The following is a 27,345-nucleotide window of genomic DNA, read 5'->3' on the forward strand; positions in this document are numbered from 1 at the left end:
CCGTCCCTCGCAGGCCTCCTTCCCGCCCCCCTCTCCTTCCTTCCTGCGCCGCGCTCTCGCCAAGCCTCCGCTGTTTAAATGGGCCAAGTTGAGAAGCGGCGGAGAGTGCAAATCTTGTTTGGTCTGGGTCTGTGAACTTCAGCGTGACTTCAGCAACACCCAGCAGTCTGAATCTCAACAACTCTTTCTAAACTTACAGCGGCATTAATGACGCAAAAAAAAAATTTCTCAGTTTGAGTTTGGTTTCTGATTGAAAACGTGTGGCAATGTGGTTTATTTAATTTTTATTTAATTTTTTTTTATTTTTTTATTTTTTAGATCAGCTGTGAAACTGAATACTGGTCATATATATAACTCCCTACTTGCCCTTGGAAGTAATTGGTCTGGCTTTATTTAAATTTCGCCTCATTATAATCATAATTAAAAAAAAATCTTTTAATTTTTACCCAAATGTGATAGGACGAGTCACTCTGAGCAGTGGTGATCTAACCTAATGTAAGTGGCTCAGGGCTTCCCAGCATGTCAGGTATTAGCAGAGCGAGCGAGATTAAATGTGGGAGGTAGGAGAGCTGCGACGCTGCCGCTGCGAGCTGGAAACTACTGAATGGGAATCTATCCGGCAACTTCAGCAGACCGCTCTCTCACGGCGACACGGGGGCTCCTCTGCGTAAAACCGAGCGGCGCGTCTTCCAGTCTGGCTCAGCCCCGCTTGCACGCCAGGAGGACGCTCAAGTTGGATCGGGCGCGCAGCTTCTCACTCGTTCCCGGCGCTCGGCTCCCACTAACATGCCTGCCATCAAGAAGGAGCGGCTGGATGGAGACGACATGGCTCTGACCGCCTTCAACCAGTCCGAATACCTGGCCCCTTTAAATGCCACCGCCATCCCCGTGGTGACCCCGCACCCGCCGCCCTACGAGCACATTTTCGCCCATCACCGCGCGTACTTGGGGCTCCACGACTCGGCGCTGCATCACCAGCACCTCCACCACCACACGGACGACTTGATGCTGGAGAGGTTCTCCTCCATCCCGGACTTTCAGCCCTTCTTCGACAACGGGGAGCCGTGCATCGAGGTGGAGTGCGGCGAGAACAAGGCTTTGCTTTATATCAACAAACTGTGTCAGGGCAGTAAGGGACCCTCGATAAAATACAGGGGCGAGTGGCTCACCCCCAACGAGTTCCAGTTTGTTAGTGGACGGGAGACTGCCAAAGACTGGAAGCGGAGCATTAGACACAAAGGTAAGAGCGGCACTAACTTTCATTCATATTGTGGGGAGGAAAACATTTTTTTATCATCACTTTAAAGCTTCAGGGAGTCCACTCTGCGCGAAGCGAGCTGGGTTTTGGAGTGAAAGGGTTACAGCCGTCAGTGCGTAAGGAGACAGATGGGTAAAAGGCGCATGGGTAGCCTCCACACTCCCTCCGAGGCTTTGACACAGACTTTGGGCTGCGATCGCTCACCAGACCGGGGCATCTGGATGGGATGAGGTGGAAGTAAGACATAGATGCAAATTAAGACACTCTGCATTTAAAAAAAATAAAAAATATTTACTGAATGTTTTTGGCGGGATGGATCGTGGAGTCCTGCTTGGGAGTTGATGCCTTTACGCAGTTTATGCTGGATTTAAAGTAACTTTAGACACATTTACACGTGTTTCAAGCAATTTCATAGCTTATGTTATGGATGAATTTAGCTGGAGTTCGGTACTTTAGCTCTTAAATAATCTGACCAGCTGTCATTCTGTTGTGTTATTGTTATCTTGCCTTGTTTGGATGCATTTTCTAGTGTATTTGCGTCCAGTTTTTTTGCACTCTTTCTTACACAAACAGGCAGAGGCAGGACGCATTAAGATGTGTGTGCGTGCGGGGGAGGGATGGCGCCCCCAGGTCCAAACTGCTAGCCTAATAGTTAGTTATATCAGTTCTTATGGACAGATGACAGTAGTCTCGTTAGCAGCCCACACTGGGCAGTGGGTACAATTATCTTGGAACTTAACTGAGTATATGCTCAGTTCATCTACAGGAGATGTGAAAAGCCTGAACTGTTAATGTCATATGAGACAGAGGAGAAATGTTGACTCCTTCCTAAATGTCCACTGAAGTGCATCTCTCTTGGTTTTCAGGAAAAAGTCTCAAGACTCTCATGTCCAAAGGAATCTTACAGGTGCACCCTCCGATTTGTGACTGTCCTGGCTGCCGGATTTCGTCTCCAGTGGTAAGAATGCTGCTGCAGCATCGTCTCAGACCTTTCTTCATACTTGCTGCTTTTATTTATTTCATCGAAACACAAATGCTACTTTTGTGTTTGGAGTAAAAACGGTTAAAAGTTTGTTGAGTGAGGGTCATGCAGCCTCCTACGAAGGAAAATCAATACAAAACAGAACATTTATTGATACAACGCAGTTATTTAGGGTCAAAACACTTGTTTGTTTTAATTATTATTTTTTTTACTTCACTGGAAATAAAGAGAAAATGTTTGTGTGTGGGATTGGTCCAACTTTGTTAGATGGAGAACTCCACCAATTGGATTGTTTTTAATTGAATCTGAATGTGAATTTATGCTTTAGAGTGAATTAGATTGAGATTAGATTCAATATGGTTGTATATATGTGGATCTGTTTCCATAGATGAGGTCAAGATTTGGCAATATCTAAACAAATGGTTTTTCATTTCGTATTGATTCACATCAATTCTTTTACAGCTAAAAATCAGAGATCCTCTAAATCTGTTTCACACACTACTGACTGATTTAATATTGTTACAACTTTTTAAAGGATGTTTAGCTTGTTTAAAAGTTGGACCAGTCTTGGTGACGTTTCTCAGAGGGATTTGTGTGCGAACATGTGGAAGCTGCGGCTCTTTTACCCCTCATGGTGAGGACCCCACAGGCTCACACGCCAACTTTGATGGTGATTTTTCTCAGCGTGAACATCAGATCCACTCTCATCTTTTCCACACTGAAAAGCTCTTTAGTTGAAGGCGCCAAGCTGCCAATTACTCTCCCTAGACGTTAGACATATTGTTGGTCAGACTCATTTCAGCCCGACTGAATCCGCTTCCTCCTCACCTGTCCGCCGTTGAACTCTTGTTTGCCTAGCTCTTTCCTCGGGGGCTCGAACCAGGGCGCCGAGCCAAACCTTGAGGCCTTGCAGGTGTGTCACGATTATGGCATCCCCGCACTCTGTTTTTTTTTTTTTTTCTTTCTCCTTCTGTGCGTCTGTGTGTCAGCTTTGAGCAAGCACGCCGTCAAATCTGTTCACACAGGTGCAGCCGACTGTGTGTGTGTGTGTGTTTTTATCACCACGGAGCGCATCTGTCGTCGCTCCCAAGCACTAATCTTGAGGGAAGGGTGTAAGAGGCTTAGCGAGCTACTGAGCATGGCTACCGCTGATTATTGTGTGCGAGGCACGCAAGGCGAAGGCGGTTTTGATAAGCCGGAGGTGTTTGAGTGATATAGGTAAAACTGGTGACATTTCTTTCAGCCAACAACGGAGACCTGCGCCTTAACGGAAGGGCTTCAGCCAAAACAGATTACGCAAGATCGACGGGGGTCTTATTATTTTGAGGCGCTGAGTGTGCTCGCTTATGTTTAGGCTCATTACAGATTTGAGAGTGATTGGTTTTTTTGGCCTGCCGTGGCTTGTGCAGTTCCACTTCAATTACAGTCGTGACGGAGAAAACTTTGTTACTTACGTAAGCAGAGATATGAGAGCCTTAAGGTTGTTGTTGTTGCAGTCTTTTTCTCCTGCTCTCCCTCTCCTTGTGTGGTGGCGAAGCCTAAAGCCTAACCCACCAAGTTAATATTACCCTGACACACACACACGCACACGCACACACACACACACACACACACACTGACGCACATGTTGGCAGGTCCATGCGAGGCAGTGAGGGTTAGGCGGAGGAGGTAAGGCAGCGGGACTTGTATGGCCTGTACTGGCGTCTCTCCTCTCTCCCCACTGACTGACTCCCCTCAGGGCATGGCTGCAGCAGCAGCACTCCCTCGCTGATGAGCTCTAACGCACACCCACACGCACACACACACACGAGCACGCACACACACGGGCCTGCCTACTGACACAAATTACCTCATGCCGACATTTATTTTGAAAGTTTGACGGCTGAACTTTGAGTGATCTTGTTTCGCTTATAGGCATGAGGCAAGCGATCATAAAGTGCAGCAGCTGTTGGGAAGAGGTTTCACCTGCCTGCCCACAAGCTGCTCATCGCGACACAAACTTGCCGAAGAGTTCAGAAATGCAGGGAACTCTGATTACTTGGATTCGACAATGAAATCAGGCTAGGATAAATAAAAAAAAAAGAGTTTATTTATTGCCGTAATATAGGTAAACGATGGCGCTGCTTTGTGTTGTAAAGTCGTACACAGAGAGTGATGCATGTCAGACGTTTATTTCTGTTAATTTGGCTGATTATGGCTTACAGCTAATAAAACCCCAGACTAATAATAGTTTAATACACAAACAGTTAAAAGTAAGTTTGTGTACTGTACTCTGAATGCACTCAAAGCTCCTTCTGCATGAATTACTGCATCAGTGCGGCGTGGCATGGAGGCGATCACCTCTGCTCAGGTGTAAAGGAAGTCCAGGTTGCTGTAATGGCAGCCTTCAGCTCGTCGTCGTTGTTTAGTGTGGTGTTCCTCCTTTTTCTATTGAAAATAGAGATTCTCTGTAGGGTTCTGGAAAGTTCGCTGGCAGGACAATCACTCTGCTACCTTGGTCATTGTAGCAGGTGTTAATACTTTTGGCTGTGTGGGCTGGAAATCCTGCTGGAAAATTAAAGCAGCCTCTTTCTGACGGTTTTCAGCAGGGTTGCACAATGTAACCTAAATTTATTGTTATTACTGTATGCAACTGTTTGTTGCGCAGTACAGTAGTGCGACAAACTTACTGGACTGCAGTAGCTATTGGTTGACTATTTAAGTATAAAACCTTCAGACTCTCTATGCCTCCCATATATTAGCTGGCAGTTCTTGTTTAGTGCAGCAGAAAAAGTTTTAAGAGGTAAAGAGGTGATAAGGTGGACAGTCTACTCATTATGTGGCGTTTGTGTTTGCTGTAAGTCCAAATTCAGCCACTTTTTAAATATTTGTTGCTAAATGTGTTGTTATTATGAGAGTCACATTTCCCAGTCTACCTCTGCTCTGACTTTGGATTTGATAAAACATGGGTGGATCAACATCAGAAGATGACATGGCACCCAAACTTTTTTTTTTTTTTTGCGAAAACTGCAAAAATCTGAAGCACCTTAGATTCTGTCTCTCTCTTGCTCCAATCGCTGGAAGCTTTAAATCCAATAATATGCTAAATTTACTCAGTAAAGAGGACTTTGTCAAGATGTTTCTGATCATAAGCTTTACAAAAGGGATGCAACACGTCTTAAAGCTCTGACTCCAGCAGCATCTCCCTTCTTGTGGTTCTCCTCAAAACACTTTAATGAGGTTTTTTCTATGCTTTTCCCTTCCACTCAACTTTCTGTTAGTATTCTGCTTGCTTGCACCATGTGGAAAAGCTGTATTTGTAGCATTTTTCTTTTGTGCCTTATGCTCCTTGTGGAGACTTTTCTGTGAGGATTTTTTTTCCATTTCTAATGTTCTAATGTTCTGTGAATCTGAATTTTGGGGTTTCTGTAGCTAGAAGCGGCAAAATCCCCATAAATAAATCTGTGAAATATTATCACTTTCTGTGTGATGAATCTAAACGTTTCATTCATGGAATTTAATTATTGAAGTAAATTAACTTTTGATAACATTCCAGCGTATTATGGTGCACATGTAGGTGATTCACCTTTACCTCTGGTTGACCTTTCAACATATTATTCTATCACAAGTTGGCGGTTTGTCTGAGTTTTTGTCTGTTCGTATGTCTGGGTTGCCTTGTAGGTGTGTCTTTGTGTATGATTGTTGTAAGTCCAGTGCTGGCCGCCTTGTCGGGCTTGCGTGTGCATCAGTGTGTCCGTGTGTGTGTCTCGTCCCGGGGGAGCTGGGCTTCCTCTGCTCTGTTATTTCAGCGGAACTGGCGGAGGCCGGGAGGAAATTGCGCTCCCCTCCTCCGGCTCGTAAAGACCTCCTTCAATCAAGGGCTCCTCTTGGCAAAGTGGAATTAAACTCACTGCAAACACACAATCATAGCACATCAGACACGGTTTTTTTTTTGCTCCTGAACTTTCAGTCTATCGCAACATATTTTTCGTCATGAGCATTTGTTATAATCAGTGAAATTATAGATGATTGCTGATGTTTCAGAGTCTTGCAAAAAAATAAAAATAAAATAAAAAATAAAATAAAAATTATATCCGCTGATGATTTTTTTCACATTTGGTCATGTCTCAATCTCGGACTTCATGCTTCATTTTATTTGGTATTTGGGAGTTGGATAGATCTACAGAGAATCTGTTCACAGGACAGGTTTTAGTTGTGCATTCCACTAATTTGGGCTTTTAAGAAGAGTAGGAGGAAAGTAATTGATGAAAGAAAACCATGAAAACACAACAAAGACTTAGAAGAAGGTGTTCAGATAAGACAAAAACGTAATTTTCTAGACCACATATGTTCAAAAGGCTGTGTGTGGTCGAAATCACCCTGAACCAACGGCGGAACATGGTGGTGGCAGCATCATACTGTGGGGAGCTAGTGGGTGGAGGTAATTTCAGTAAACCTTTTAAGAGGTAAAATGATTGCGGCAGAAGTTTCTCTTCCAGTATGGCAATGACCCTAAACCTACAGTCAAGTTTACAATAGGAAGGCTAAAGGAAATGGTCTAATCAAAGTCCATACTTTGTGAATTTACAATCTAAGGCAATATGTGACACAGATAGATCTGATATGAAAAAGTTTGAGGTGTTTGAAAACTCTTTGCAAGGCTCCCTGCGTGATGGAGTCAGCTGTGGAGAGAGTCCATCTGCTTTGCGGATCTTTTGTTGCTTTGTTTCTGTTGTTGATCCAGCGATGCCATGGTAACAGCAGCACATTAGTATTTACTGACTGTAGAACCGTAGTGTTACCAAATATAAATATGCACGTTCGTTGTGTGTCTCGATTGGACAAATTAGTCCTCTGCTTCACACAGTTTAGTTTGAACGTGTGCGAGACTTCCTGCGTATGAATTATTAACTCAGAATTATAAAAAAAAAAAAAAAAAAAAGGTTAGCCGTTAGCGTCGGGATGCGTCCTTCTCCGTGCTAGAAGATGCTGTCTCTATTTGCATGCTCCGTGTGACACCGTGCAAGTGCACTGATGTGATTGATGCGAGTGTGAGCGTTTGGGTGTGCACTCTGCTAAAATATGGCTCAAATATGCCGGAGCATCTGTCTATTAGCCTAATGTGGTTTATTGCGATGACGCCCATGGCGGTGTCTGTTGAAAAGCCGCCTCCCCAACATCTGTGTGTGGTGTGTGGAGAAATATGTGCTAGCCTCTTTCGGCATGTGATTTCCACTGATAGTTTTGGCTGCTTTCTGCCACCGCAGATGTACACCAGCAGGCCTGTTATGTCAATCTTCCACATTTCGCACATTAATCAGTACATTCAGAAACTCACTTAAGTATGGGAGGATAACAGGCTGCGACTAGATTGGGAATTTTCCATAATTTCAGTTGCTTCATTTGGTGAAGTTTTGGTCTTCTCCCTTAAAGCCGTAGCTGAGGTTATCTGCTGCTTCTCTGAAGATCAGACAGCAAATCTGTGTAATTATCTTGCCTTTATGAGCTGATTTCTAAATTGCTAAACTTTAATGAAGACCTTTCTACGTGACGAGATCAATTTGAACACTTTTCATCCTTTATCAAGCGTCGTCTCTCTTGGCTCGTCCTTCCCTGGTTAGCTAAGGGGGAAAGGAATGGCACAGTGGTTACCTGTCTGAAGCCTTCCTCTGGCAAACTCAGTGAGGAGGCACACACACACACACACACACATACACACACCCACCCGATAGACTAAGGGAGGAAAGAAACAAGAGGGAAGGGGGAGAGCAAGAGGCGCGCTTGCACGCCTGGCTGCACCGGCACTGACCTCCCAGCGCCGAGCCGGCAGCCTCGCCTCCACCTCGCCGCCCCTCGCCCTCCCCTCCCTCGAACCAGCCCCCCTCCTCTTCCCCGGCCCCCGCCTTGTGCCGCTCCACTGGGCTGCAACTGCCCGCTCGGCTCAGCGCGTGGGGGCTGAGTGTGCAGGAGAGCACGCGTGTTGGTGTATGCGTGTGCGTGTGCGCGCCCTTCCTTGTGTGTGCGAGGCGTGGGTCTTGGTCGCATGCCTGTTTGCCCTACAGTGCTTTCTCACTTTTTTTTCCCCCCTTCTCACACATGGCCTTCAACAACCAAGTGTTGCCCATAGTCTGTTTGTTCATCACACACGCTGTTATCCATTTTTACCTCATGAAGCATTGGTACGTAATCACGTGGTCGACTAATTGTTGCGTCTATGAAGTGGCACCTTTTTCTTTTTTGCTGTATGAAAGACTAAAATGCATCACACACTTAGAATATCTAAACATCAAGCTTGAATTTCATACCACCGCCTGTGTGTTTCTGCCTTTCATTTATGTGAAGTTTAAACATACACTGCCTTAGATAAAAAGCTCGCTAGCTTCACCTTTGTAGCTTTTCAGATTGGTGGGATCACATTACGTTACATTGTTCAAAAAGTCGATAGATATTTAGTTTTATTTCTTTGGGATATATGGAAGAAACTCCAACAGGCTGATAGATGGACATTAAACCCATAAGTCAATGCTGAAGTGTCTCTGTAGGAAACAGCGGATGGTTGATGGATCGTACCACAGTAACAAAAGAAGTTTGAACCGATCAACAGTAGATATAAAATGCCGATTAATGCAAGTTAAAAAGACGTGCTTTTGGGAAATTATGTGAAAAGGGGAATGCCAATATATATAAAAAAATATTATTTCCAGTAAATAATTTTTACTTTACAAGTTTGAAAGCCTTTCACAAGCAACGCAGAGACACACAGAACTAATAATAGCGCTTGCGCGCGCACACACGTCAGGGTAATTAAAAGTGCACAATTAACCTAATACCCAGAAAGAACCCATGCATGCAATGGAAGATCATGCAAACTGTGAACAAAAAGGCCCTGGCTGGGATTTACATCACAGGACCTTTTTTACGAGGTAACACAGCTAACAACTGCACCCAAACCAGTTTCAGGTCCAATTTATTGACATTTAAATCTATTAAAAACACAAAGGATGTGATTTGTTTCTCAGGTACAGAAGCAAACAGGACTTACTGGCCACCAGTAGCTCAGAACCATGAGGCTTCTGTTTGCATTTTTTCACCAGTTGCTTGTCAAGTTTGTTTATCTATTCACATATGATTTGACTATAACCAAAGAGGCGGATTTCAAGCTTTTCTGTGGCCTGTACGGTATAGTGTGCTGTTCTCTTTTGCTTCCATTGTCTCTGGACGGTCACCAGAAGAGTCATCCAGTTCAGCTTAGCCGCCATTATTACTGTTATTCTGACTTCTCCTTTTGATTTTCTAATATTGCTTATTTTCTCTGACATTATGCTCACATTGAATAAAATAAATGTCTTGACTGAGTTTCTGGGAAAATCTGTTTACTGTGAACCTTGTTAATACTCAAATCAAACCATTACTTAAGCTGATTATTCACAGTAGCAAGGTTACAGCAGGTCATGTTTGCCTGCTGACTGCTCTCACGTTGTCCAAACGCTCACAAACATTAATCAAAATCCCGTTTTTCATACGCTAACCGGTGAAAATGTCTTGTCCATACGTTTTATTTTGTGATAAAGACGGCGGGGAATTTGGCCAAAGAAGAGTTGGGAGTTTTAGATATTGGAGGATTTTTACTCACGGCAAAGTAATAGTTTGTTTTGGCCCTGTTTCAAAGCTCTTAGGTTATCGCTGTAATGACCGCCTCTACTCCCTCTCCCACCGTCCTCACGCTCCCTCCCTCCCTCCCTCCCTCCATCTCCATCCCTCATTCGCCCCCTCCCTTTCCCCCCCAGTGCTCGCGCCAAGTCGGCCCGCCATCCTGCCTCCACACACACACACAAACACACACACACACAGGCTGCGAGGTAACAGCAGACAGGCGCGTGACTCATTAGGCATTCGTCCCCCAGGGAGATTGCCGGGGGGGCGCGTGTGAGGCTGGGAGAGAGCGGCGCAGCTGCAGGAATGTCATGGGCAGCTACTGCTGTGTGCGTGTGGGTGTGTGCTTGCTCACGCTAGCTGGAGCCAGCGGCGGGCTACTGCACCTTTCAGGAAATAACGCAAGGAGAAAGAGAGGGAGGGAAAAAGAAAAGTAACACACTCATTAGTTCACTTTTCCACCAAGAGCTCATTTAAAAGTCTGAAGAAAATTTTGAGGGAAAGCTTATGATGTCTCCTTGAACAGAAAAACACCCTCGCTGGCCTGGCTTCTGTTGACGTCTTTCTTTGTCTGAAAAGCATTTTGTTGGCTTTAAAATGTTCTCCTGCTGCAAAAGGACGCCTTAGCAACATCGCCACAGCAGAAATGTATGTTATATATGTTGTGTATCTCTACTTAGAGAACAATATTCCTATAGGTATAGAATAATGAAGAACCGAAAAATGTAACCTTTTGCCTCATTTTAATTTTCTGTGACCTTTTGTTCCACATCTTGACTAAACTCTTCAAATGAGTGACAAAGTACCGCTTTGTAACAACCATCTTTCCTAGTTGTTATTTCAAAGTAGAGCCAAAAATGATTTCAAAACATGAATACATAAAAGAATCCCCACCTGTTGTTGGAATATTTAACATCTGAAATAAAGTTTATGTATGTCTGCATCGGCTCACTTCCTTATGTCTTAAAAAATAAGTTTTTTAATATTCCTGCACAAACGTTACCACTTCTTTCTTAAGTTTTCTATCTGTGCTGCAAGAGCAATAATTTTTATTGCTGAGACTTTGTCCGTTAGTACTATTACACTCCTCCTCCCACAAAACTGAATCTGTACATTTACAATTATTTAAGCTGTGATCGAATCTGCTTAGTTAGTAAAACTGATCATTGATATCAGGATGCGTAGTTATTAGAAATGCACCCATCAGATTTTGTGAAGTTTCAGTCTCTGTTTTTACTTGCACATGTCTTTTTTCCTATTGAGAACTAAAATATTGACATGTATAAGAATAAGTGTTTATTAAAAATCCTTCCTGCTGCGAGTGGTCTATAGTATAGAAGAGTCTGTTTCATATTGACTGAGAGGTTGCTGCCATAGCAGCATTATTGTCTTCAGTAGCAACACCTATTGTGTGGGAGGAGAACTGCAGCAGCAGTGTGGCACATTAAACCTCTATGTAGGTTGAAAACAGCGACATTTTTCTATTTATAAATACATATTTTTAACACTGCACTGTGGCCAATAGTTTCAGTACTTGTTGTGGAATCCTACTAGCCTGATACGCCGGGGCAGAAACAGATTTTCTTTGTTTAGTAATGATTCTCATTCAGTATAACGCCATAGTGTCTTCCATCCTCATCAATTTTATCATATCCAATTGCTTTCTGTTGAATCAAAACACACCGAGTCATGGTTCAGGAGTGAATTGCAACACGTCTGTTGTTTTTTTTCTCTGTGAGAATGCCACAGACCATTGAGCACTTTAAGAGAGAGCTGACAACAAAAAAGTATTTGATACAATAAGTTATTATTATTATGCGCCTCGGCCTGTCACAATAAACAATACATCAATTAATTGCATGAGAAATTGAAAGAAACTCAATCATTTTTCATTTGCTTGATTTGTCATTTTCTCTTTTCTCTTTCTTTTTACTAAAAGCTGAATGATAAAAGACTTCAGTTTGGTGCTCTGCTTTCAACCATCCTTTTGTTTGAATGATAATTCTGTTTACAGAGACTTCATAAATCATTCTATTTGTTGTTTCTGTTGTTTTCTTTCTTTATTTTTCAATATTTCAAATGTCTTCCAGTTCCAGTTTGATTCTTCAGAATGTGTTCTTGGATTATTATCCCATTATTGCTACCATATTACTTGAAAGTGGTCTCAAAACAACAATATTATCGTTTATCGCAATAAGTTCTGGGATAATTCACCGTCCAACAAAATTTGTGACCATGACCGGCCTTTGTGTGCTTTTGTTGGCTCACATCGCACACATTTTCTGCAGACATGAGTCATGAGGGAGGGATTGAAGCATTTAAACAGCATAATCTTAATACTTTCTTTTTGCTAGTAAAACACAGTATCATCTGCAAATCTGCTAATTTAAATGTCAAAAGATCACATGTTCACATCACATTGCAGAACTTATAAGAAAAATTCTATTTGTTTTCCTGTCATAATGATTTAACTTAGGAACTGACTTAGCTGTAAACAGCCTATCACGATAGCTAGCATGCTATCCCCTGTTTGTGTTCAAGGTTTTCAATGTGCAACGAAAGGCTCACATTTCAGAGTGAACACATCAAACGCTGCATTGGTTAAAGTAATCATAGATTCTTGTAAAAATCCTTCTGAATCTGTAAATTGTAAAGTAAGATGATTCATTCTGAAGTCATAAATTGTAAAGTAAGATGATTCATCCACACAGGAGATGATGCATTCAGACCAGACGTATCTTAAACGTAACACTTCAGGGTCATGTTAAAAATGCTTTTATTCAACTTTCTGGGATGCCATTGTGCTGCAGTATGACGTGTTTATTTAGGCCAATCAGAGAGTCCAGCACTCACATATTTAAGGAGCCGTGGAGGAGACGGTGAAAATGTACTGAAATGGTTAGATCTGGTGTGTTTGTTGTCATTTCATACACAGATTAGTACAGAATACTTATGAACAATGAGCTAAAAATCAGATTGGCTGATTAGTATAGAGTGCATATCTTCAGAGTAGGTTGTAAATTATAACAAGCCCATGTGGCTAATTGTCTAAAATGTTTTAGTTGGTTTAAATATCGTTTCATAATTGTCCCGTATTGCATATTCAGTTTAATTGTTGAGGCTGTTTGGATCCGTGTTATCTTGTGTGTCTCCGTGCATGTACCTCTGTATGGATGTGTTTCTCTTTTTCTTTTTGGCATCTAAACGTGAAGCCTAGATATATTTCTTGGCTGCTTGACTGTCAGACTGAAAGCGTGGGAGGCGATATTCATAGAGGTGCTTTTAGTGGGACTTTTATGAGAGACTTTTTTCCATGGCTGAAAGGAGGTTGACCACACACACAGCAAGGTTGCTCGGGCTCAGCAAGCACCCCCGTGTGTTTGTGCGTGCACATGCTCGGCGCTCTTCCTTCAAGCACGCCTGCGTGGGCCGCCAGGGGTGTGTTCTGCTTCATGTTTTTGTTTCGGAGAGCCCTCCTCCGTGCTACGGAAGTGTTGCCGGAAGCAGTGGGAGCTCACCCCCGGTTCTGCGTCAGTGCCACTAAAGAAAGGATTGGGGCTTTCCGGGAGGAGGGAGGAAGGGATGGGGGCTGTCAGCCTGGGTATGTCACGGCCATGTGGGTGGTTGTCTCCGCACGCACACACACACACGCACGCACGCACGCACGCACGCACGCACACACACACTCAGGCGCAGTCACGACTACGCTTAGAATAGCTATTCTTGTATGCACTGCATCGCATGCTTGCTCCAAGTAAAGCCCCTCTGCTTTGGAGGGGAATTTTAAGGAACCTGAACAGTTGTGAGAAAGAGTTTACGCACTATCACATCTGCGGATGTGGAGTTTAAAGTTCACATGTGTACTTGAGTGTTTTTTTCCTGACAGTGTGAAGAAATTTGGTCTTGACCAGAAGTCCTCATTTGCTCGGAAGTGATGTTCTGTCGCTGTTTACCTCTTCTGTTGTCCTGTTTGGGCTTCCTAGCAGTGGCAGATCCTTCCTGCTACTGCTAGGACGGACCTGTGGTGTCAGGAAGTAAAACCGGTATCCTTAGACGCCGGCGTACAACTTGTGTAAACCCACCAGCAGTAAAATACTGCAATAAAGTAAAAGAAAGGCAAAAAAATCTCTTTCCTGGCAAAGCAGAAAAAGGAAAGCAATGTGCAGAACCCTGTGGCCTGCACATCCTAAGGGATGTTTTCATCTTTCTCTGCTCCCCCAACTTGTTTTAATGTCTGCCATTTGAGATACTCCAGAGGGGCTGCACCTGTTTGCCTTTTGGCTAGGAGCCCCCCCCATATCCCTCCTCCTGCCCCCGCCTGCCACTCAAGCTACCGCTCCTCCTGGGATGGATGGATGGAGCGAGGAAGGAGTGGAGGAGTGTGGGGTTGCGTGTGGTGGAAGGGATAGCTGGAGGGCTCGAAGGCGTCCGGGAGCGAGAGCAGAGATGTAGGCACAGAGAGTGAAAGAGAATATAGTTTCCAATCCAAGTCCAGTCTCCCACACTGGACAAGGCGCTCCTACTTCGAAGTGCTCTCTTTAATGTTCGACCCTCCACATTCTCCTTTATTTCTGTACTTTCTCTCATCTGCTCTCTCCTCCTGTACAAACCCACATCTGCTCGCCTTCTCTCCTGTGTTAGCTTGTCCTTTCAGCCTATTGTTCCTTTGCTCTTCTCCAATTTCTGACTCATTCTTCTTTACTCCCAGCATCTCCCGCTCCTCTCAGCTAAGTTTTTCCCTTTGCTCCCATTCCTGCCCCTGTTCGCCTTTTTCCTCCCCGATGGCACCACGGTAATCTGCAGTGACCTCTTTAGGTCACATTAAAGGTCACCCAGCTTTACTCTGGTGCTCCCCCAGGGCCACACTCGACTAAATCTCTTTTCTCTAATTCTGGCAGCTATAATCAAAATGCTCTGTGTATTAAACCCCGACCATTTGATTTAAAGTGTAAAACACTGATGCATTAATGTGAGCTGATTCAGAGAATGTACATGTTTTCTTTTTTTAAATGCCACTTACATACATCAGTGTTCACTTACAAATTCAAACAAAAGGAGAAGGAAGAAAATCCTGTCATATTACAATACAGATAAATAAATACAGATAACCTCATTTCCCAATTTGTTTTACATTTATTTGGGCTTCCTAGCAGTTTATTATTTATATCTCCTAAACCGAATGACACTGTACTTTTGTGATTCTGGGTAATAGACAGATTGTTTTTGTGTGTGAGCAAATTGAAACTGTCTGCCACGGGACATTTTGTGCTGACCATTTATCAACCAGTTCGCGTCTGAAGGACGTTTCGTACCCACTTTGGCAACCGATAATTTAACGTCATTTTAAATTATCTACTCATGGTGTTCTGTTTGGAAATTAAGTTTGGTTGGTTCAGTAAATAAAAACTGAAGAGTTATTTTGGTTTGATATGAGGTTATAATCTGTCACAGAAGAGCCGACTGGCTCAAATGAAGTTCTGAACCAATAAAACAATAGAAACGAGGTGCAATATAAAATCCCAACAAACGAAGTTAGCATTAAATTAAATTATACTCAAAATATGAGGATTTTTAGTATTATTTAGCTCCATAAAGCCCCAGAACTATGCAACTACAAGAGAGAAATGAACTGATTATATTAAAAACATCATACCACATTGCTGTACTATTTTAAAACAGCATAAATACAGATGGCTATCCGAGTTTAATATGACATATGAAAACATAAAAATCGTTCTCAATTCATATTAATTTATACATTTCTTATAAGTTTCTCAGTTTTCTGATATTGTAAAATGATCACTGTTTTTCAAATGAGTGTTGTGAAATTTGTCAGTGTTTTTTGTGGACAAAACGGAGCCATCTGCCATTGGACATGGGAGCTTTTGTACCAACCGCGTGTCAATTGATTATGGCCTAAAGAACGTTTCGTACCCTCCATGACAGCCTGATCCAATCATCGTCCGCTATTAGGAAATTAGGTTTGTTGAGCGAATAAATGAGATCTGCCAACAGGAGGATGCAGAGAGTTATTTTGGTTTTATCAGAAGACATGAGCTGTCCTAATTGGGAATCAAAAACGGGGTGAAAAATAAAACCTTATATAGCAGTACCCAATTAGATTAAATTATACTTAAGATTGGAGCATTTTTTCTCGTTACTGGTGTCCAGAACTTTGTAAAGAAAAAGTTGACAAATATATTTACTGCTCATTTAATTGCTGCTGAGCAGAATAACTTTGTATGACTTTACTAATAAACATTTTAGATTTTTTTAAATTTTATATCATCCATAAAATGAAAATGATAAAAGAAGCTGTCCGCATTTTATGAAAAATAATTACTTTAATATCCCAATAAAATATTGGTGACCTAATTTTTGTTTGTACATTTTAAAACAACACTCATATACATGAAACAAGTTTCCTACGTGTTTCTGAGTTGTCTGGATTAACTTGCTAAACTTTCTCCTGGTGTGTGATTTGCAGAACCGCGGGCGCTTGGCAGAGAAGCGCACCATCCCTCTTCCGCCCAACCGGGTGCCCAAGAAGGAACTGGCTTCAATTTTCAGCAGTGACGACAGCGAAGGCAGCGAGCGGGCCAGCGGGGATCATGCCCACATCAAGCAGGAGGAGGATTTGCATTACAATATCATGAGAAAAAGGTAAGGCACCTCTAAGTTGTGACGCCAATACCGTCTGTGGACAGGTTCTTCTTCTCGACATGAAAAATGGCAGCTGTGTTCCTGAAAAGCCTCCAGTTTCTGGAGCTTTGGTTCTGTCCATCTTTGTTTTGTTTATTTTATAAAATTAATACGAAGTAAATTCCATGCGTCACTTTCTAAAAAGGTTTCGTCCTTTTGCCTGTAAGCAGAAATATTGTGTCTCATAGAGGAATGCCCCTGTCAGGATTTTTTTGTCCCCTACACTGATCTGAGTAATTTAGCAAATATGCAGAGTCTCTGTCTGATAAGACACACTATCAGTATTGCATGATTTGTATTTGAAATATGTGGCTTTTAACACATTGAACTGATGTCAGCGTAGCTGTTCGTTTTTCCTAAAAATCTAAAGCTGTTTTGTCCTTATCATAGCATCTCCAGGAAGCCCAGGTTATGTTGTACCAACATATCCAAAGATTATTTTTGACAATGCCACGAACCAATGTCTAGAACCTGCATAACTTTATCTTTTTCTTTTCCATACAGCTGCGATTTTCAATGAACTTTATTATCCAAAGGGATTTGCTGAATTGGATAACTTCAGTTAGCGTTTCTGCTCTCTGTTTTGATATGAGTCACTGACCATTTGTCTTGTAACAAGTTTCAGTGCAGTTTCAGTTGGTGGTGTTGAGATAAAACTTTCACAAAGGCAACTCTTCATAAACTCGACGCTTTGCCTTGAACATGATAAAATACATTGCTAGTGCCATGAGCTGCAGCAGCCAATACAATCACTCACTGTCATTGTAAGGGGTAAAACAGTCTTGACTTGTTCAGGAAAACCCAAATTGTTTTAGCAAACCTTACAACACGGTTTTGCAAGGTGTGCACACAAAGCTGGGCTGAGATTTTTAAAAACTACTCACGACGTGGTGGCTTGGCTTGCTAGACTGAAACAAACAATCCTCGATCAGCACCATTTGCTGAACACTTGGGTACAGTTGGCTCGTTTTTCAGACAGAGAGGGAGTCATGCCTCAACAACGCATGCTAAATTTGAGCTTGGACCAGCTACTGAAAGCTTGAAGCTGTTTATTTGTTAATGCTGCTGCTTTTTAAATCTTATATCTTTCTTGGCTGAGTTTCGGTCTGCTTCTTCTTAAGCTGCGTGTTGATGGGGAGCAGCTTGATTGGAGGGTGTTGATCAGGATGGAGTTCTTAGTATGGCTTACCTTTATGTTTGGTGTTGTACTATGATCTATTTTACATGGTTTAAAGATGGGTAATTTTAGTTTGATTGTGTAATTAATTCGTACCTGTGATGGAGTTCATCTCTACCCTCTGAAATGCTGCGCAACTCAGCAGAGGAAGTACAAACAAAGACCTGAGATGATGTTCAAACTCACACAATCTTCCAAAACTCATGAGGTTGTAGATTTCTTTTTAATTTGTCTCGATTTATGGTTTCATCATTACCACGTGGATTTTCTACTCACATTGCATCCATGTACGAGTTTTTTTTTCTTTTTGGGGGGGTATGAGCTATATTTGGCCGATATGAAGCTGAATCCATTCATTGATGAATTCAGAAAATCCCCATCTGCATCACAAACAGCTTGTGCAACCTTGTTAAAATGGGGGATGTTTTTTCCTTCTCTTGAGGCTTGCGTGTGACGCGGCGGACAGCACAGCAACTGTGAAGCTTTAAATGGATCCACTAACCTCGTTTAAGAGGGCCTCCCCTCCCCCTGACACTTGTGCCGCTGGCGTGTTAAGATGATAATGAATTTAAAGAACACTTATGACTAATATATCAGGTTTTTACCCTTTTGAAAGGCGGCGGACACGCTGGAGCCGTAGCTCCGGTCTGTCGTTGGCATCTGTCTGGGCCAGGCTTTATCCCTCCGACGTGGGTCTGGACAAACAGGATAATGGGATGTCCAATCATGAAAATGTGATTTCCATTGACCGCAGCTTCGTAAGTGAGTCGTAGAAGGGTCTTAACAAATTGGATTTGGTCAATGGATGTGAAAAATACAGGGCCTCTGTGTACATGTGTCAGTGTATCTGTGCTGCCTCTCCCTCACATCATCGGGGCTGACGGGAGGTCTGTCACACCCACTCAGCTGCAACAACTTGTCTACTATTACTGTACTCTAATACATACATCAGATATGTCATGGCAATTTTCGGTTCCTAACTGAGAAACGGGTCTTTTGTGCTGCTCCAGCGCTCTCCCTCCGCTCCCGTTTTTAGTCAAGTTAGAGTGAGTGCTAACTTGCAGTGTTGACTTTTATGGTTAATTAGCATAAAAGAGGCATTTAGATCAGTCAGACATGTGTTTTGAAAAAAACCTTCTGTCAGTCTGTCCTCCTTTCACAGATTATTTACAGATTTTATTGATTTCTTTTTTAGGTTTGGTTCACTTGTTCTTGAATAAATTTGTTTCATCGTCTTCGGCGATAGAAACCACCAGATAATTAAGTCAAGAAATTTGGCAAGATTGTAAATTTTGTCAAATTACAACCAGAAACTCTGGGGGTATTTTATTGGGATTTCATGTGAGAGACCAATACGTTGCATCACAATAATGTCTCCCTATCATAGATCAGGGAATCTACCAACTACTACTTGTGCTATTTACCAATCTGACTTTTATGGAAGGGTGGCAATAAGAAAGCCATATGAAGTTTTGTTTTCAACAGAACAGACCAAAAACTAAGACAGAGATCCATGGTGGTAGCAGCATCATGCTTTTTTTTCTGGTCAAAAACAGGAAATATGGTCAGAGTCTATTTGGAGATGGAAAAAAAAACACTTTGAGGTTGAAAAACACTTCAGATTGGGTTAGAGATTCACTTTCCACCAGAAAATAACCGTAAACATAGAGCAGAAGCCTCAGCGAATGGCTTAGATCAAAGCATGCTCATGAGTTTGTGTGGTCCAGTCAAAGTCCAGATTTCCAACCCAAAAATCTGACAAGATTCAAAAAGTGATGTTCAGAGATGCTCTCTGACTTGCAGCTCTTAGACTGTGTGAGATTGTCCTTCAAGATTATATTCCCAATAAACTCAGTTGAGGTTGTAATGAGGCAAAATTGGAAACGGGTCAGGTAGTACGAATACTTTTTCAGGGGTTTGTAGACAGGATCTCCGCAGGGTAGGAGGAGGGAGGCGTCACTTCTGAGAACATCATAGCTGAGGAGAACTTTCTTTGGTTTGGTTTAGATGCTGCAGCCGGTTTTTGTATTTTATTTTATTTTTTATGGTATCACAGATTAATATCAATTATATCAGAAGATCCTGGAGTTGAATGGCTGTAGTCAAACGATGCGTTGACCTTTTGGTTCACAGCATCAAAGTACGTCACAGTTTTTATGTCTTCCTCTTATCAAAATTACTATGGTTACTGTCACAATGAAACACGGTGGTGGGTTGAATGTGATGGTTGTAGAGTGGACGGTTCGAAGTTCTTGTCCTCTTACTCTAGAGCCAGGAGAACCATTTTTAGAGTTTGTGTCAGTCTGGGTGATTATCTGGCAGCCGCTGATGATGCCTTCCTTCCAGGACCTAAAAACTAGATAAAAACCCTCCCAAACATCCTGGTTTTTCTGATTGGTAGAAATTAACATGTTAGTTGTTTCAGTCTCTGTCACAAACATGACACCAATTTTACTTGAGTGAAAAGTTTTGCATGGGAAAAGTTACCTTAATGATAACGCATAGATTAGGAAGACTTTATTGGTATCACACGTCAACTAAATTCTTGCCTCATTCCTGTCGGAGAATATGACGATCTCAGCTTCTCTGCACACTTTTCATGGAGAAGCATTGACTCCGACTCCTCTGAAAGAAAAGAAAATTAAGAGAAATAAACGGATAGTGTACTTTCTGTGCATGACGGGTTTGACATTTTGTCCTCCGGATTTATCGAACAGCCGTGTCATTACCTTATGCCAGTCAGGGGTCACGAACAGTGTGATATTACTGGAAATGGCCCTGCCCCTGAAGCGCTAATTAGAGAGCTCGGAGGTTTTATAGCTTTTTAGCTGAGCTTTCCACTTTGAAACATGTTGGCCTTGTTTGCATGCGTTTACCATGGAAACACAGTCAATAGATCTTAGCTGCTTATCGGGTGTTGGCTAACAGCAAAAACATTCATTATTTCAGTGTAGGACTGTATCATTTTAGATATATTTACTGGAAAATAACGTTTGCCTTGTCTCTAGAGCCTGAAAGTAGGAGTTTAACTTGAAGTAAACAGAGGCTATCATTCAAAATGTAACATTATACTAAGTCAGGTAAAGCTAGAGTTTTGTGGAAGCACGAAGGATCAAATGTTGCTTGAAACATGAATATCTCTCAATGTTATTAAAAGCATATTAAAAAGGCAGCTTGTAAAACATATATAACTCCATAAAGAGTGTGAGGAACTTCAGTGCAGCACGGCAGCATTGCGGTATATTCTGTTTCAATGTATTTTTTATTTTTTTTTTCCCGCTCTTGGCTGCTTTATCGACCTCATGTCAGCCCGTACAGCAGAGGAACAACTGGGAGAAGTGTAGCCGGGCTACTCTTACTTATTTATGTATCTATTTCTGTATTTATTCATTACCGTTTCTGCTCACTGTTGAGTCCCGCTTGATTCGACGGCGAGGAGCGTGACTTGTGCGAACACATTCGCTAACAGGAACCAGCCGAACTATCAAAAATAAATAAATAAATGAAACTACCGAACGGGAACGGAACGCGTCCCGCTTTAGACGCTTTGTTGTGTTGCAGCTGAGACGTTAGCTTCTCTGTGCTCTGCTCGGTGAATATTGCATCTCGCCTGGCTGTATTCGATTGTTGCTGCCGGGCCACCTGCACCGGTTTCAGCAGCCTGCACAGTCCGGCTGTTGTCTCCGGCAAACCTGTAAGCACCAGATGTTCTGCAGCACTCACAACCCCGCTCCTCTGTCTCCTTCGCTTCCATTTCTCCTCGCACACCCTCACATCCCTGCTGTCTGACTGTCAGCGCCTTCCCAGCGTTGGTGTGAGACATGGCGTCAGGGTGCCGGGCTGCCAGCTTCTGCCAGCTCACACTGTGACCTCCAGCTCTGCTGCCTCAGCTTCATGTGCCAATGCCACAGTGGGGCACTACTGTGCATTTATACTGAGCTGACTCCTAATGTGAGTGGAAGAGGCTTTTTATGTTGCTTGGGCTGGTTTAAATTGCAGGATGTACTTTAGGGAAGTACACGCTGAGGGAAGCACATCCACTTATAAGGAAAGAAGGATTTGCTTTAACGTCGCCCTGTTTTCTCCACAGTTCTCTTTTGCAGCGGCCGTCGCTCACTTTAAATGTCTTCAGTGTCCACAAAGCGACCAATCTCACTTGTTATGAAATCGGAATGAACTTTGCTTGTAACATCGAAGTGCTTTGTGAAAGTTGGATATGTTTTCTACAAAAGTCAAGTTGATTATTGACCAAAAATGATCAAGCAGACAAGCGAAGCAGGACTAATGTCAGCCAAAAAGCAGGGAAACGACTGAGGAGTTGGTGAGGTTTAGGTGGACTTTGCCTGTTCTCCAAGTGCATGGTTGTTTTCTCTGGGTACTCCAGCTTCCTTCCACATTTCAAAACCAGGCAAGTTCAACACCAAAGGGCTTTTAATTGCCCTTCGGGGTGAGTTTGTCTCTGTGTTGCCTCTGTGTTGCACTAGCAACCTATTCAAGATGTGCTCCGTCCCCTGTGGGGTGGACATATAAATCAAGCTGTTATATACCAGCACAGATTTCAAAGGCATTAGGATGACAGATCAAATCATCCTGGGTTTTGGTATGATCAGTGATGTTGAACACCAGTTAAATTCAGGACAGATTTTTGAGTTCGCCCCTCTGTCTCTGGGGTCAGCGGGTCTGCTCTGTGTGAGCCGATGAAGGGCCGGTATTGACCAGTTTAGGGATGAGCGTAGGATGAGATGATTGTCTCCGGCATGCGCCCAGGTGATAAGGAGGCGGCTCATGTCCTACTTAGCCGCCAGGTCCAATAGCCTCCACATAACCCCGTCTATCCTCTCCGCGGCCCCCGTCCTTCCCAGTTTACCGTGGCCTCAGAAGCTCCTTAGGGAGCGCTGACTCAGGTGGCTGGGTTTTAAACCGCATCCCCAGCCCCCTCTCCATCTTCCATGAGTCGAGTATGACCTTGTCACCACCCACAGGAATGGTGGAGGGAGGGCAGAGGTGGGTGGGGATAGGGCTAAGCCCTCATTAGCCCAAGCTGAGGCGGGACAGCTCAAGAGAAGTGCACTAATTACCTAACTAACAATGTCCTTGGCGTTCATGGCTTAGAGGAGCCACTTCGCCATGGGATAATAACCCCGTCACCTCTCTGAGAAGTTCAGGATGGCATTATCATGATCACTTTAAATGATGGACAGAGGGTGGTGTTATAAAGCAGCTATCTGACTGATTGACTTGGCTGCAGTTTCTTAGGCTGGTGCATCGTAGTGTTTGTGGAAGTTGTGTTTTTGTTGCCGGACTCCCTGGATAATACGTTATTGTACGACTTTTAACAAACCTCCTTTGTTTCTCGTTTTCTGTTTGAAGAAAATCACGGGGCTCGCAGACACAGATAGCTACCAATTTTAGCAAGCTACACCCTAAAAATGAAGTCTGTAATTAGTCGAAAAAGTCTGAAGTCAAAGTCCAATCAAGCGTCTTCCTGCCTAGCAACCGAAGGGGGCTGTTTTGTCTGGGGCTGTTTTCTGAGTCACTGGCTCTCTGTGACTGAGAGGTGACTGGTGAGGCCAGCGTGACGCCCTCAGTACTACCCTTCAGCTTTACTGTTAGTGTGTGGAAAACAGCCTGGCGACCGAAAACCTGACATTACAGCGGGAGCCTGTAATCATGGGACTGTAAAAAAACCCAAATCCAGCAGCCGCAAACAGTGTGGCCTCGTCACGGTGGTGGCAGCTAAGAACCATTCACCGCTTCTTCCCCGTTAAACTGTGCTTACCGTGTCGTACCAAAATCTACTTCAAAGAGGATTTCGGTAGGGAGACCATTCAAGGATTTAAATGAGATTTTTGTTTTGAATCAATGGATGCTGCTGATATGTGAAGTTTAAATTCAGCACGTTTATTTACTGAAAAAAAATTAAAATGTGACAATGCAGCCTAGTATGTTGTAGCACATCGCTTTGCAAAAGCATTGATACCCATTGAAGTATTCCTAATTTGATCTTCTTAAAACCACAAACGTCAAGGTTTTGTCTGGATCTTTAGAGACAGATCAACGCGTCAGTGCAGTTGTTAAGTGGAAGGAAAATAATGTTTTTGTTTCAATTATTTTGTGTCCCCCAGAGTCAGTACGTTGTAGCAGCACCTTTCACAACAATTATATCTTCAGGCACATCTCTACCAGCTATGTACAACGTAAGACTGTTTTTTTTCACCATTCTTCTTGACAGAAAAGCTCAACTTCAGGAACATTGCATGGAGATCACTTGAGAACATTAGAGCTGCACAATATTTACCGAATCACGATCATGATAAGTGTGCAAAACATTACCAATATATTGTAATTGACTTCTCAGACGCCATATTTGGTAGGATTGTTCAAATGTTATGTGTTAATAATCTACTTTTCCCTTTGGATGGGCTCCAAATGCCACTAATGCTAACATTTCTTTAATGGCTGAGATGCTAAAAGCTAGTCAGTTTTCAGGAAGCTGTGGATAATTGATATTTTCACTGCAGGTTTGATTAATAGTGTCAAAAAGTAAAGTCTTAGCTGAAATCACTGACCCCTGGTAAACATCAGTTTTCAAGTTTAGCCTCGTATTGCCAGTTAAATTGCATTTATAATGGGATGGAAAAATTACACGCAGATGGTGACTTTTAAAAACATTTTGTTTTATTTTTGGGTGACAGAGTAAAAGAGGGTGAACACAAGGGCATAATGCATATTTAGAAATCCTTCCCTTTGACACCAATAAATTATATTTAGAATTATGCAATATTGTGGTGTTGGTCTGTCACATAAAACCACATGGAACAAAATGTGAAAAGGTTTGAAGAACAGTTGTTAACGGCACTTTAAACCTTAAACCAGGGTTTATTCAGCTTCCGTAGAGATGGTTTGCCACAGCACTAACAACTCATATTCCGGCGCTGACATACGCCCCGCAAACGCTAAGCACCTATTTCCTATGATTATTCCATTTTAATGCAATCAGGATGGTAATCAGACTGGAAATGAAACGGCTCCATGTCACAGTTGTGTGAGGAGTTTAGGAAAAACGGGACATAGAAAATTTGGAAGGACACGGCTCAGTCAAATGGAGGCCTGACCTGCAAACCGTTCTCCTAATGCTACGTCTGGTGATGAAGGACACAACATGTTGCTTTTGGACTCCTTTGCTTGTGAGGAACCTCATGTTAAGGTCGAAGTAAAACCTTAAGCTAAGATTGTGTCGTTTTTTTTTTTTTTTCTGCTAAGCATTACTAATTACTAAATATAACAGTGAAGGCCATTGTTTTGACACTGTCGTTTGGTGGAATATATGAATATTGAGACAACTTTTCACGGAATGTAGTTACCATATTTCTGATAAGCAGCCATCAGTAGCTACGGTTTTAAAAGAGCCATATTAAGGTTTTAAGCTGCTAAACTCCTTATGAGTTGTGAATATGTTCATTAATACATCTTAGTGCGTAAGATGAGCAGGGGATGAGAGCTGAAAGTGCTGGATACGGTAGTCTGTCACAGTGTATTACAGACCTCAGAGCTAAGAGGCGGCCGACAGGACGGCCACCTGTAGCAGCCGAGTCTGTGTTTAGTTGAGCGCCGCTCTATCCGAGTCGAGGATTTCTCTGGTTAAATCTGGTCGAATGAGCGCGTGTTTTTTTTTTTTTTTTTTTTTTTTTTGTTTTTGCTAAGTTTGTAGCTTCTTTCTCAGTGCGCTGTCCCTTCCTGTGTGTGTTTGTTCCAGTCGGGACGGTGACCTCTCTACAATTATCTCCAACCTGCACCACACCAGACAGCACGGTATGCCCGAGGAGCAGTCAGCCTCTGACCACAGCACCAGTACTCGACACACAGGTAGGAAACCCACAATCTTCCTTCTCTCCTGCTTCTTTCCTCTTCTAAAAGTCCCCCTCTCTCTGCCTTCGCATTTAGCTCTATGATAGATGCCGCCTTTTATAACTCCTGTTGCACATGTACATGCTCCATTTTCTGCAATTAACGCTGATTTGTTCAGCTGAGGGAACTGACGATAAGCTTATTACTCCTTCCTAAAGGTCACTCTTAAGTTGATCGCCTAATGTTCTTCCCAGATTCTCTGCTGCACCCCAGGATTTCATGTTAAACCCCCTGTTTTAAATTACTTCAGAATAAATAGCTTTGTTTGCTTTTAATCTGGTTTCATGTGAGCCCAGGAACCACAGTGTGCATGTATTAGGCTAATAGCCTTTCTTGCAGCTTACTCATAGGACACAGACTGCATTTAATTACAGCTATTTGTCAGGTAAACCGTTTGAGGTTACTCGTTGGTCACTGTTCCTCGAACGGAGCTCACCTCCGTGTTGCGTGTCACTGTCGCATTTTGGCTAGTATTACAAAACTCAATGGTAAGGATTGTGTTCTGTATGTAGGGCTGAAACGATTAATCGGATCAACCGCGAGGAATCGATTATTAAAACATTCATCAACTAATTTAGTAATCGATTGATCGCTAACAGGCTCAAAAAGAGGCAATCTCCTGAAAAAAACAACTTACTTGGAGCAGTTATTAAGAGAAAATTGTGCGTTTAATATAAAAACACCTTTTTCTGTAAATGTGTTTTAACCAAAACTCCTCAAGTGGTATAGATTTAGCTTCACCTGATTCAGATTTACTAATAATTAAGTCATTTAGCTGTTAATGTATTTCTAATGTCATATAAAAATTATTAAGTGGTTTAACAAAAAATCTGTTGAATGTGCCATTTTTTAAAATCTTATTAAATGTCAGAATGGTTAATGGAATAACTAGTAACTAAAATAATTGTTACTATTTGTATGTTTTCCCATACTACTTCAAAGTTGCATCTATAAACATTTAATATGCCAAATGTTTTTACAACACCATATATTTTCAATATCGGAGAACAGAAATGTTATCCCAGCCAACCTGTCCCTGTGTGAAAAACCTTGAGTTAACTCTGAAAACAGTAGTTAGTTTTTAGAAAAACAGGGTTCATTTCAGTGGCCACAGCCTGGCCTGCTCCCTGTAGAGTCAATAAACCACTTAAATAGAACCAGTCTGACAACATAAAGTAGGTAAACGCATTTAAAACAAAAAAACATGTCATTATCTATTCCAACAAACTTTAGATCAATCAGTTATGGAGCCAATACATTTCCTTTAAGTCTCTCCGTAGTTGGACCCTCTTCATCTTGTCCCCACTAGCTGGAGGCTCAGCAAGTGGCATAATCACCCCGACCTGACACCTCCATACCCTCTCCCTGTGCGCTGCGCCTCTGTCTGCCGGATTAATTGACCATACGGTGCCTGTGATATCAGGTGGAGCTGTTAGAAGGAGGAGGCTATCAGACTGCGCCACAACCAGCTTAGGCAGAGTCTTAGACCCCCGTTTGGGACAGATTTCTCCCCACCCTACCAAAAATCTGTCCTAATCAGCTAATGGAGATTTTTAAACCCTGCACCAGATTTTTTTTGTTCTTTCTAATGAAGGAGAAAAGTAGGTTGAGGTAAACGCGGGGTGATGATGGGGGGACGGCGTTAGCGCAGCACGCCCTGTGACAAGACCCTAAAATCGGCCTGTT

The 27,345-nt window shown here is 42.6% G+C and overlaps 1 protein-coding gene across 1 annotated transcript; it reads left to right on the top strand.

Annotated features, from left to right (window-relative positions):
• Nucleotides 1-5: 5 nt before the first annotated feature.
• On the top strand, nt 6-25,718 carry LOC106953238 (uncharacterized). Its single transcript, XM_015041846.1, has 4 exons — nt 6-1,240; nt 2,125-2,216; nt 16,360-16,535; nt 25,508-25,718. Exons 1-4 carry the CDS (start codon nt 787-789, stop codon nt 25,701-25,703), a joined length of 918 nt encoding a protein of 305 aa, XP_014897332.1. The 5' UTR covers nt 6-786; the 3' UTR covers nt 25,704-25,718.
• Nucleotides 25,719-27,345: the final 1,627 nt, after the last annotated feature.

The sequence above is a fragment of the Poecilia latipinna genome, unplaced genomic scaffold (assembly GCF_001443285.1).
Source record: "Poecilia latipinna isolate Pla-1442-1.1 unplaced genomic scaffold, P_latipinna-1.0 Scaffold571, whole genome shotgun sequence".
NCBI lineage: Eukaryota > Metazoa > Chordata > Actinopteri > Cyprinodontiformes > Poeciliidae > Poecilia > Poecilia latipinna.

What these genes read in the sequence shown, in the direction of transcription:
- LOC106953238 (XM_015041846.1), top strand. Translation starts at nt 787, where the DNA reads ATGCCTGCCATCAAGAAGGAGCGGCTGGATGGAGACGACATGGCTCTG. An exon ending in GCGGAGCATTAGACACAAAG is followed by an intron (nt 1,241 to 2,124) that starts GTAAGAGCGGCA and finishes CTTGGTTTTCAG; the next exon opens with GAAAAAGTCTCAAGACTCTC. An exon ending in TACAATATCATGAGAAAAAG is followed by an intron (nt 16,536 to 25,507) that starts GTAAGGCACCTC and finishes TGTTTGTTCCAG; the next exon opens with TCGGGACGGTGACCTCTCTA.